This window comes from Giraffa tippelskirchi, chromosome 8 (genome assembly GCF_054371585.1).
Source record: "Giraffa tippelskirchi isolate mGirTip1 chromosome 8, T2T-mGirTip1v1.2.pri, whole genome shotgun sequence".
Taxonomy (NCBI): Eukaryota; Metazoa; Chordata; class Mammalia; order Artiodactyla; family Giraffidae; genus Giraffa; species Giraffa tippelskirchi.
In genome coordinates, this window is record NC_137282.1 from 161,853,501 (window position 1) to 161,866,058 (window position 12,558).

The window sequence follows — 12,558 nt, forward strand, 5'->3', positions numbered from 1 at the left end:
AAACCCAGTAAAACCTATGCACCTGTCAGACCTAGTTCACTCACAGCAACGATACCACAACCCCCTGCACACCGTTTTTCCAGAAAACCAAAACAAAGCGTCTCAGCTCAAGCTGCTCTCACAGAGACACTGTGGACCTGGTGGCTTATAAGCTACAAACATTTACCGCTTAGTTCTGGAGGCTGGGAAGCCCAAGACCAAGCTGCCCGCAGATTCGGTGCCAGATAAGAGCACACTTCTTGGATCACAGACTGTGTCCTCACATAGCAGGTGGGGTGGGGGAGCTTCCTGTGGTCCCTTTTATAAGGAAACTCATCTCATCCTGGGGACTCCGCTCTCATGACCTAAGCACCTCCCCAAGACCCACCTCCTAACACAGCACATGGGGTGAGGATCTCAACATATTTATTGGAGCTGGGGCGGGGCGGGGGGTGGGAGGGTGGGAATGGGGAATGGCATGAGGGACTACCACTGACAGATGGTACAGGATCGTTATACAGGTAGCTGTAGAAGTCCCAGTAGGGGATTATAGAGCGGGAAACCAAGGGAACTTTGAGAGACCACTGTAAGCTAATGGTGGCTCAAGACAGCCTATCGTAATATCGAGAACGAAGCAGGCTTGCTTAACTACAGAGCAAGACATATGCCCCAAGTCATTAAGAAAAAATGTTAACACCCTTCTGCTGATTTGAATAAATGCTATGACCTTCCTAGTAGGACCTCAGAGTCAGACATGCTCTAGCCCAACGTGAAGGAGGAACTCAAAACACAGTCTTCTCTGCTTCCCAACTGTCCTTGGATTATAAAAATGCAGCCCCCTCAACACTCAGGGCGGAGCCCCCTCACCCGTTCCCTTGCAACGCTCACGAGAAACCTGGATTAATAAATCTACTGCTTGCCTGTCAGTTTGCCTCTCCCTGAATTCCTTTTGCGCTGAGACACAAAGAAGCTGAGCATAAGTGCAGACACCAGGTGAGTGATTACAATTAAAAGACCGTGGGTTAGAGTCCCAGTGTGAGGTGCAGAGGTTCACAACCATTCAGCTCATGGCACAAACTCATGAGAATACGTTCTTGGTTTTGGCACTGTCCCTAGAGGTAGGGAGAGCACAGCTCATCTCCCTTCTGGTTTGGACTGAAGAGAGGAGTTAAGCAGGAAAAGGTGATCAGGTCACAGATCACACACCTGGGGCAGAGTCTGGCTAACCTTTGACCTTCCAGGGTTATGGTCGTTACTGCACCCATTTAGGGATCTACCATCACTGTTGAAAATGGGTCAAAAATGGATGGCTGCTTACTTGAAGTTAATTACACATAAAGTATAACTTTAGAGAATGTCTTTTTAAAGAGTTAGGCTTCTCGTACAAACAGAGCAAGATGTAAGATACCACACAAGTTACCTACTCTGCTCAGCTTCCTTATTCTGTGGGGGCTGGGGACAAGGACAAGCCTTAAAGTGAGGGTGAAAACTGACAATGTGATATTCGGATTTTATGGAAAACAGTAATGCTAAGCACAGGGACAACACCAGTGCTCTTCCAAGTTATGAATAAATTACAAAATATAAAGATGTAATTTTTAAAAGTCCAAAAACATCTTTCAAATCTTAAACACATTCACTTCTAAACATGGGATTTCTCATAATCTGCCATTACAGAAAAACAAATTTTAGCTTCAGTACTGCCAGCACCCTTTATATCCTGGACAGGTTATTTGGGAAATCATCTGACTTTAAGAACAAACATTTAAAGCATCTGGGGGTTGGTGGTCCTTAACTTTACCAAGTTTCACTGCACCTTTCTTGCCTCTGAGCCAATACCTTTCCGGCAAATTAAAAAACAAAAAAACATTTGCTGTAACTAAAAAGTACCTACAGCCACTCCCTTGGATTTTATTAGTCTTTTAAAGCAATGATGATCAACATAATGGCAAATTATTTCAAATGAAATTATAAAAGTATTTTTTGTGAAACAATTGGGAAGTTCTCACTTCCCTAAACTCAGTTAACTCCTTGTACTAATAGGTGACTAGACTACCCAAACAAAGTAAGCTTTATATATTTATTTGGAAAGTTTTCTTTGACTTTCCAAAGACTTTATTTGGAAAGTTTGCTTTAACAACAGTTAAGGTCAGTCTGATAACGTTAATTGTATAAGTAATGATTAACTTGCTTGATAATGAGACAACTGCATATCTTAATAATTATTCCAACTTCGTTTTCTACATGAAAGCAAAATACAGTAAGATAATGCAATCCCCACTGTTTTTAAACAAGCCAAAATAATCTTCATGTTTCCTCTTCTGACTTTGATAGCTTTCTCTATCTGTACCTTGCACTAACATGTAGTTCCCCCAGGGGCCACACTCCTAATGTATATCATCAGCACTCAACTGTGTTACCACAGTAAGGAAAAACAGCTCTGGATCTCCTTCTATAATAATGTACGAGTCCCTTGGTCTTGAATCATTTGAGTAATGCCAAAGGAGTTTTGAGTAGGCTCTGGGAGTTGGTGATGGACAGGGAAGCCTGGTGTGCTGCAGTCCATGGGGTCGCAGAGTCCCACACGACTGAGCAACTGAACTGAAAATTCAGTTACTGATACACTCAAAATATCAGAACTGCTTTCAATTAACCCAAAGCAAGACATGCCCAATGACTGATCACCCTGCAGGAGTAACAGGAGTTTGGCTACTCTGTAAAAAGCTTTATTTTGAGACTCAGAGACATATGAGACGTAACAAAAATCAAAAGGGAAGCGTAAGAGGATTTTAATAAAAGTGTTTTCTCTTCCGTGCCTTTTGAAAAATGTCATTATAATAGGTAGCATAACAAATACAACAAGCATATGTGGATATGCAAGGACCCTAGGTTATAAGTACCCTTAAGTGTCTGCCATTAAAGTTCCTGAAAATACGAGTCTGCTTTGAAATTGACTAAGTGTGACTTCAAAATGAGATAAAGGAGACACAGTCATAAACAGCGTGGTGGGAGAAAGAGAGATGTGAACGGAGACTTGTCTCTCTCGTGTAAGTTACCCCTCGCACCGTGTTGGAGGAGAAAACTCTGGCTGTCCCCAACGTTGGCTACAGACACAAAGATCCCAAAACCGAGACAAGCGCTTTGCAAACGCTGTAGAACCAGCGGAGGCTTCCCCGCGCCGGACTCTACGTTCCAGGACCAGAGCAAACTGCATCCACCCGAACAACAGGGAAATCAGGAAAGTTGGCGTCTTCAGAGAAAGGAGAGGAGTTAGCTGGGAAGAGCTTCAGGAGGAGACTTGTTCGGCTTCTCGCCTGGGGGCGGACACGGCCCCAACAGAGTCCTTAACTCCCCAAGCCCCCCGGCTTCAGCACCCCCGGCTCCGGCCCAGGCCGCCCCGGTGCCGCCTCTCCAGCAGACCACAGCGGTCTGCGGGCGCACGCAGAGCTGACCGCCCGCCGCGCCCCGCGCGCACTCACCCGCCGCTTCCAGGAGACGGGAGACTGCCCGGGGTGGAGGGCTCGAGGCCTCTCGGGGCTCCTCAGCACGGCGCTCACAGACTCCCGGGCGCCGCCATCTTGCCCAGGAAGCGGGCCTCGCGCCGGAGGCCCCCGGGCGGGCGCCCTCAGCGGAGCCGGAGCGCCGAGGAGCCCCGGGCGGCGGCCCCGCGGCCCCGCGCGCCCGCGGCGGCCCGGCCCCCCTCGGCCAGGTCCCGCACCCAGCCCCCGACCCAGGCGCCGGCGGAGTCGGCGCCCCGCTCAGCCCGCACGGCGGCTCAGGCGGCGCCGAGGACAGCCCGGGCGGAGGGGCGGGGATGGGGCGGGCGTTCGGTAACCTGGCGACGCGGAGCGTCTCGGCCGCCCCCGCCCGGCTGCCCGCCGACCCCCGCCCTCCGCCGAGAGGAAGCGCGGCCCGCGGCCCGGCGTCCGGCCCTCGGCCGCTCGGCGAGCTGCGACGGTGGCTGCCCCGCGGGACCCCGGGGCGGGGGCGGCCGCAGGGAACGCCTCCCGCAGGCACCGCCCCCTTAGCTGTCCGAAGCCCGCCTGCGCCGCGGCGCGCGGCCGGAGCGCCCCTGAGGCGGAGACCTCTCAGACGGGCCGCGCGGGCGGAGCTCTCCTGAGGCGGAGACCCCTCCTCCGGGGCGCGCGGCCAGAGCCTCCTCTCAGCCCGGGCCCCCCCGAGCCCGAGCCCCCCTGAGGCGGGGTGTGGGCCGCGCCCTGCGCGCAGCCCCGCGCCCGCGTCCCGCCCGCGCTTCCCGCGGCGGCGGCGGCGGCGGCGGCGGTTTCGCGGGTCGAGTTTAAACTCGGGGCCTCGGCGCAGAGGACCCCTTGCGTGTTGCGCTCAAGATGGCGGCGTCCAGCCGCGCGCAGGTGCTGGACCTGTACCGGGCGATGCTGCGGGAGAGCAAGCGCTTCGGCGCCTACAACTACCGGTGAGCGGGTTGGTGGGGGGCGCCCTCGGCGGCGGGAGAGGCTCGTCCCTTTCCCCGGAGTCGGACCCTCTGCTCGGGGACCTCCGGCAGCCCGCGCTCCGAGAGGAGGGGCGCTCTCTGCTTCTGGGCGGCCGCCGAGGTGCAGAGGTTCCTGTCAGCCTGGTGCACCTCTGAGAACTCCTCGTGGTATGGGAAGCCTGGCCCGTAGAGGTGCCCCGTCAGTGGCCACGGCCCACAGCCGGAGGCCCTCTCTGGCCGTTCCCTTCACCTCCGAGGTGTCTTCATTAGCCCCTTTGCTCGCCAGAGTGCGTTCTGCTGTTGTCCGCGGTCGTGGGGCGGGGTTTGTGAGCAGGACACGCAGGTAACGGTAAACCGAGAAAGATGGGCCCGGCTTCCAGGAGCTGAAATGTTCACCCAGATGGGGATCCAGCTTTCAGGATCTCAGCAGCAGGGGAATGAGAGGCTAAGCTCTTACTACATCCTCAATGCAGCGCACAGTTTTTGCACGCCTGCCCCATTCTCATGTCTGCTCTTGAGTTCCTTTTTCTCTTTCTCCTTTTTTTATCTGCTTCAGAGCATCTGCTTTCCTTTTCTGCTTCCTTATAACCTCTGACTCACCACGAGCATATGTACCTTATGGCTTTTCTCTCTGCATCTTTGTGGATTTGGTATCTTCTACTAACTACCTGGTCCTCTGAGTTTCAGCGGTATTCCCAAACCAACAATTTGATAAGGCCTTCTCTTCTCTTCACACTTGGTCTCACCTTCCATGACTGAGCAGCCTGAGGACTGGGGTTCCTTGCAGCAGAATCTGGGACCCCCGGAGCAGGCCTGGTTGGGTAGCTGCCCCACACTGGGTGGATGAGCTGGCGGGCGCTGAGGGGTAGACCCAGTGCAGCTTGGTTACCAGACAGACACTAAACCTCCCAAGCAGTGACTTCCTAATTTTTAGACACCTGCATAGAAAAGGTACTCATCCCATACATTTGAGAACATCTAGGTCATACCAATGAGGTCATGTCCAACTAGTCAGGTAATTAATTAAAAAAAACAAAACATTTCTGAGAATGCATTGTTTCATTTATTGACTTTGGCTTTGGAAGCTAAGGTTTGTAAACAGTAGATATACTGTTAGAATTTTAAACAAAAAGTTAACCCAGAGTTAGTTCCAAGAACTTAACCAGGTTTGTTGAAGGAGCCAACAAAATACACTTGTAAATAAGTTGAACCTTTTTCACCACAGTCAAGAAGAAGTATTTGTAATTTACTTAAATTTGTAATTTACTTAAACAAGAACTGCAGGAAATTCACTCGGCGCTGTACTCTGTAGGCAGAAAGTGGAAATTACATGATATCCGTACTTCCAGGATATTGGTTCACATTATACTTTGAGTAATCATTTTGAGCTAAACTTATTATCCACATATAAATACATTGTCCAGAGGAATCTGGTATCACTTTACACTGTTTCCTGCAATCATGTACCTACAGCCTGAGATTCCCAGCATTATGTTGTAAGATAATAAATGTGTTATAGAATACGTCCTTGATTGGTATTGAGGTTAAGGCTGTGTCTTGTGGATTTCAAGGATCACCCCTCCCTTGTACGTCTCTCTCCGGCATGCCCTTTAATCATTTCTGCCTTGAATTCCCCTGCTTTCTTTGAGCTTCAGCCAGTGTAACTGTGGGCAGGTTTGCCTTGTTCTCGTCACTGTGCATTCCCCCCAGGTCCACACATGTCCTGTCGCTACTGTCTTTGACTTCAGGGCTTCCAGGCACTCTCCAGACTGCTTTGCCTACTACCGCAGCAGCCCCTGGAGATAGCAAGATGAGAGCCTGGGGCTCAGCAAGGCACCCACTGTCAGCGGCTCTTTGACGGGTCTCTGTAGGACACAATGTAGAATCGCTCTCACAAACTCGTGAGTGCTGTGGAAGGCCCACACAGGGTGATGAATCAAAGTGCTTCCCAGAAGACAGCTCAGTATCACAGGCACGAAGCAGCCTGGTGCACTCAGGTGACACCACCGGGCAGAATTCTGCTGGAGAGTTAAGTGAGCTTCTGGGGTGATGGAGGCAGCACTGGGGTCGGAAAGGGCCACGCAAGGGCCATGCTGAGGAACCCAGACCTCATTCTTAGCTACCAGGCGGCCAGTGGAGAGCTTCACGCCATAAGGTGTCCCAGCCAGACGTGCTGTTTAGCTCGACCACGCTGGCAATCAGGTGGAGGATGACCGTGAGGGCCAGACCCAAGGACCCCAAAGGAGGGTTGGTTACAGCAGTGCTGACGATAGATCAGGGCTCTTCTGAGGGCCTGAAGAGGGGAAGATACAGGGAAAGGTACACTTGGTTAATAATTAGAAGGTAAAACTGTTAGACCTCGATGAATGATTGGATTCAGGAATAAAGAAGAGAATCCAAGCAGAGTCTGAAATGCGAGCCAGGTTCCTAGGTTAACTGAGGCACAGAGGGTCAGTGTAAACGCTCTACCATTAACTAACTTAAGAAATACAGAAATAGCTAGTCTTGTGGATGTGAAAGTTGCTCAGTCGTGTCCAACTCTTTGCAACCCCATGGACTATACAGTCAATGGAATTCTCCAGGCAAGAATACTGGAGTGGGTAGACGTTCCTTTCTCCAGGGGATCTTCCTAACCCAGGGATCGAACCCAGGTCTCCCGCATTGCAGACAGATTCTTTACCATTTGAACCACCAGGGAAGCCCAAGAATAATCTAGAAGATGGAGGTAATGACTTATCTGTGTCACAAGAGACAAGGTTTAAGTGAATGAATACGTATCAAGGGGTTAGAATTGTGCCTGGTGCAGAGTAGGCACCGAATAAGTCCAGTTATTTCTTATTATAAGTGGGATTAAAACCCTTGATATTTGGTAGCATTTCCAGGAAGAATATTCAGAGCAGTGGTTCTCAGCCAGGGCCAGTTTTATTCAGCCATGTCTGGAGACATTTTTGGTTGTCACAACGTGGGTGGAAGGATGCTACTGGCCTCTAGTAGTTACCTGCAAGAGGTCCCACCAAGCTTAGGACAGTGCCCCACAGAAAGACTTCTCTGGCCCTGACTGTCACTTGTACCAAGATTGAGGAATCCTAGTTTATGGTGAGAAAATGAGTGGGCTTAGGATGTGGTTCTAGAGAACATAAAAATTTGAGGTGTTTGCCGAAGAAGAGCCCCTGCAAGAAGGCAGAGAAATCTCAGTCTAAGAACGTGGTTCTTGACTTATTGGTCTTAGGAATCTTTTACATTCTTTAATGTTCCTCAGGGCCTTGAAACCCTTGCTTATGTGGGGCATAGTTATCTATATTAGAAAGTAAAACTGAAACATTTTAAAGCACTTACTTCTGGGTGCTGTTAATGGGGTTCCTGGAGTGGTTTGCCATTCCCTCTCCATTTCTAAGTAAACAAATAAACCCGAGTGTGCTTCATTTGTGTCCAACTCTGTGACCCCACGGACTGCAGCCCACTAGGCTCCTCTGTCCATGGGATTCTCCAGGCAAGACTGGAGTGGGTTGCCATGCCCTTACCCCGGATTTGAACCCAAGTCTCTTATGTCTCCTGCATTGGCAGGCGGGTTCTTTACCACTAGCGCCACCTGGGAAACCCATTGCACACTAACATAAATAACACCTTTATGAGGAATAGCTATTTTTCTCCCCCCACCAAAAAAAAGCACAGTGATGCGGGTTTTGCTGTTTGACATATTTTGCAAGTGTCTTTAGTGTTTGGCTTAGTGGAAGACATCTGGGTTCTGTATTTGTGTCCGCCTAGACCTGTCGCTGTGTCACGCATAGCCTAGCCTCTGGGAAATTCCTCTGTCCACTTACCAGAGAATCAGGCTGAAAAGGTAAATACCTGCTTGAAACAATAAAAATTCCTTTTCCTGATGGATCTCCTGAAAGATCTCCAAGGCCCAGCGGTCCCTGGGCTGCTCTTTGATGACTGCCGAAGTGTCTGAAAAGCAAGGAAGCAGGCAGACAGCAGTGTCACCAGAGTCAGGGACTGGGGGCAGCAGGCCACTTGCTGTAGCAAGGTCCAATAGATGAAGAGGAAGGCGTCCCCAGCGTAGGGACCTCCAGGGGCCTTTCCCAGAGCAGCATATAAAGTGGTTAAGACACTGCCCGGGGTGGGATGCTGAGAAGTGAAGAGAAGGAAGTAAACCATCGCCATGAGTGTAGACCACCACCACCACCCCCAGGAAGCCTGGCTAACACATGCGAGTGTGGGAACTGCTAGAGAAAGGCCACACCCAAGTGACAAACCCCGCCTCTGCAGGCACAGGTGGCGGCCTGGTCACTGAGGAGGAAGAACACTCCCCTTTCCATCAGAGAAGGAGGTGGATTTAAGTTGGAATGTAAGAGGACAGGAAGTTGAAGCAATTGGTGCCTTGCTGGCAGCCTGTTTCTGGATAATGGGGAGGGTACTCAAGGGTGTGTTCTCATTAATTACGTGCACCACACTACTTGTCTCTGCCATTTGTCCCTTGAATTCCATCTTATCTCTGCATTCCTAGTGCTTAGCACAATACCTCCCTACTCAATGCTTATAAATACTTGTTGAAAAGCAGGGGGAAATTGTATTCAGAGGTAATTTTTATCAGCCATTCACCCCTACTGATTAAAAATGTACATTGCTGTAAATGTGAGAGAAGGCAAGAGTAATGCTCGAATGCCTACCCAGCTGAGTGTCAGAACTCCTTACTTCTCACTAAGTGGTTGAGTCTCTATTATACTTGTTGCACACCGAGTGTTGTGTTGGGAGCTGCAAATCAGAATGGGAGATCGGTTAAGGGTAGAGTGGTGAGTGATGTCAGAAGTGTGAGCCACCTTGAAAGCAGATCTCATCAGGAATGCTTTTCCTGAGAAATCTGTACACAAGTCAAGAAGCAACAGTTAGTACCAGACAGGGAACAACAGAACGGTTCCAAATTGGGAAAGGAGTACGTCAAGGCTGTATATTGTCACCCTGCTTATTTAACTTATATGCAGAGTACATCATGAGAAATGCCAGGCTGGATGAAGCACAAGCTGGAATCAAGATTGTCAGGAGAAATATCAATAACCTCAGATATGCAGATGACACCACCCTTATGGCAGAAAGTGAAGAAGAACTAAAGAGCCTCTTGATGAGAGTGAAAGAAGAGAGTGAAAAAGTTGGCTTAAAACAACATTCAGAAAACTAAGATCATGGCATCTGGTCCCATCACTTCATGGCAGATAGATGGGGAAACAGTGGAAACAGTGACAGACTGAACTGAACTGAACAGTAAACCTTCACAAGGTGCTTAAGTCAGTTGGGGTTACCCTTCTCACACGGAAAAGGTCCTGAGCATGAGGCTGCTCAAGCTGATTCAGCAGCTGGGTGTCTCGAGTCTTAGGTTTCCTCTCATGCTTATGCCTGATGGTTGCAAACAGCTGTTAAAGCTCCAAATCTGTCGTTATTCAAGGCGAGACAGAGGAGCAGCGCCAGCGGGGCATGGATGGGCTTTCCCTTCCACGAGGAAAGGGTCAACTCTCCTGGAAGCTTTCCAGCAGACTTCCGCGGTTCTGTCTGATTGACCAGAACTCGGTTACATTCCTACACTAGCTGAGCAGGGGCTGGGGAACTAGGTTGCAGCTCATCTAGCCTCTGCAGCAGAAGGTGACAAAGAGATAAGCACGGGAGTGACTGCTGGCTCAGCCCACAGCCGGCATCTGTGTGGATGGGGCGTGTGGATGGGAGCAGACAGCTCTCCAGGTGTGCACGGCAAGGCGCGGGGAGGCGACGTGCCCGGGGCACTGGGGACCAGGCACAGGTGGTGGGCTAAGCCCAGCCGGGGCTCTGTCCCAGGTGGGCTCGGCTGAAGAACTGAAAGAACTAGCCGGCGAGCAGCAGGAGGGATCTGAGAGAAAAGTGAGGTCACAGCGGGTCGGGACAGAATGGGGACTGGAAAGTTCCAGGTCTCTGCCTTTCCACAACTGCACTCTTCGGTACGAACTCCCTACAACCTGGGCGGCCTCTGACGCGGCCTCCAGAAGTCTTAGAAACCTCAACCCACAGATCCTTATTTTCACAGTTTCTTTTTACAACTGCAGCAGCCAAACAGGCTCTCTGGTTTCCTGACAGTTAAATTACTAACTGTTGATACGTGTCACTCTGAACTGCTACTGCACAACTGTATGCAGCCTTACAGAAGTGTTTGCAATCCAGTGAAGGGACTAGATAAGGACCCCCATTCAGGAGTCTGTTTTCTTTGTGAAGAGGGAGCTGAGCGCCTGGAACCGCGAACTTGTCGAGGAGTCAGGACCCCGGCAAAGGGCTCCACTCGCACGCTTCTGTGTTCATCGTTGCGGCTCGTTTTACACTGGCGGCCTCTTCTGCGGCATGTGTCCCTGGTCACTGACTGATGGAGTAGACTGGGGTGAATAGCACCAGTCCAGCGTGGGGTGTCAACCCCAAGCACCTTTCCCCTTCTGCAGTGGACCGGCCACTCTAGAGAATGTAGGGCCAAGTGTCCCTTCAGCCCAGAGCAGAGCGGGTATTCCCTGAGAACCCAGAGCACAGACATGACTGCACCGGGGCCTGGGGGAGACGGAGGACCTGCTCCAGGCGGCCCTGCTGTTACAGGATCGTCTTGTGATGGGCATGTGACGTGGGCGCAGGGGGCAGCTCAGGAAACTCACAGAGGAAACGTGCAAGTTGAAGTAATGCCCAGACGCTGCAGATTTGTGATATTAGAACACCACACACATACTTGTGAACGATATTGTGGTCATTGCTTCATCCCTCTTGGCCTAACTGCCAGTCCAGTTTTAACTTGATATGTCTCTTCTCCTTTAAAAACTTAAAACCCTTAAATATGTCCTCCATTTCAACAAGTGTAACTCCAGCCTCCCCACGGGGAAAATCTTTGCTTTGTCCTCAGACTAAAACATGCCTTTAACCGGAAGTTGCTGATATGTGAGAAATTCCATCCTCTTGTTCTTTTTCACCTTGTATCCCTTAACTCAGTTTAGAGCCACACAGACCAGATGTCACCTGGGACAGCTCTCAGGCTGGGAAGCAGTGAAATGTTGTATTTTGCTTCCTGGCATTCTCAAAGACAAGATTATTAGGATTTTTTTCCCCCTGGTACAAAGTTTTCCCTCTTTTTAAGTCATGAAATGCCTGTTTATATTGTGAGGATTCGGAGATATGGTAGAACTCTGTTCTACTGTATAAGATTTCTGATATAAAAAATAACCTTACATAAAAAAATGAGTTTTGCCTACAATAAAATGTGGAACAAGCCATACGTCTCTATGAAAACAGCTTTAACTGTTTGTATTACAGGCTATGCAAAAACACAGAGAAGGTGGGAAGGAATACAAGAGAAAAAAAGACTACTATTTTTTAAGTTCTTCCCAAATTAAGCCTTCACTGTGTTCTGAGTTAGTACCGATGGGCCCTTTGATGGAACTGTCTAGTGACCCCTCCCTCCCTCAGGCCCCATAGAACTCCAGCCAGTTTACTTGTGCCAAAGAAAAGCGATTTTGTAGACTTTTGAAAGATGAATTGTTCACTATCATTAATTACACTTGGAATGCTCCCCCATCCAATTTTTTTCTCTTACGGCTGCTAAGTTCTGCTACGGTGAGTGATGATGGTTTTGAAAAGTAAGAAAGAATTGTCTAGTTAACTTAGGGAAGAATACATTTAAGATATTCAGCAGCCTAAATTTGGAGGGAAGTGTTAAAAAGAATCATTAGATCAATGTCATTGCTGATTTATAAGTTTCCAAGTTGCACTTCCTCTATTTGTACTTAACCAAAGGGGCTTCCCTGGTGGTTCAGCTGGTAAAGAATCTGCCTGCAATGCGGGAGACCTGGGTTAGATCCCTGGATTGGGAAGATCCCCTCAGGGAGGGCATGGCAATTCATTCCAGTATTCTTGCCTACAGAATCCCTGTGAACAGAGAGGGGCCTGGTGGGCTACCGTCCATGAGATCGCAAAGAGTTGGACATGACCAAGCAAATAAGCACAGTGGCCCCTAAAACCGTTTTAAAAACTGATAAGAATACATAAAATGCAATGCTGCTGCTGCTGCTAAGTCGCGTCAGTCGTGTCCGACTCTGTGCGACCCCATAGACGGCAGCCCACCAGGCTCCTCCGTCCCT

At 49.8% G+C, this 12,558-nt stretch overlaps 2 protein-coding genes across 9 annotated transcripts in view; one reads left to right on the forward strand and one right to left on the reverse strand.

Annotated features, from left to right (window-relative positions):
* The window catches only part of FARS2 (phenylalanyl-tRNA synthetase 2, mitochondrial), a 289,117-nt gene extending 285,535 nt beyond the window's left edge, over positions 1-3,582 (reverse strand). For all 4 annotated transcript variants that reach the window (XR_014062414.1, XR_014062413.1, XM_081521167.1 and 1 more), the window contains exon 1: positions 3,459-3,582. The gene's annotated coding sequence lies outside the window, so the exon portion shown is untranslated. The remainder of the gene's footprint in view (positions 1-3,458) is intronic.
* A 234-nt stretch (positions 3,583-3,816) lies between these two features.
* The window catches only part of LYRM4 (LYR motif containing 4), a 124,136-nt gene continuing 115,394 nt past the window's right edge, over positions 3,817-12,558 (forward strand). For all 5 annotated transcript variants that reach the window (XM_081521170.1, XM_081521171.1, XM_081521169.1 and 2 more), the window contains exon 1: positions 3,817-4,411. In XM_081521170.1, coding sequence (XP_081377296.1) covers positions 4,326-4,411 — 86 coding nt within the window. In that variant the 5' untranslated portion in view covers positions 3,817-4,325. The remainder of the gene's footprint in view (positions 4,412-12,558) is intronic.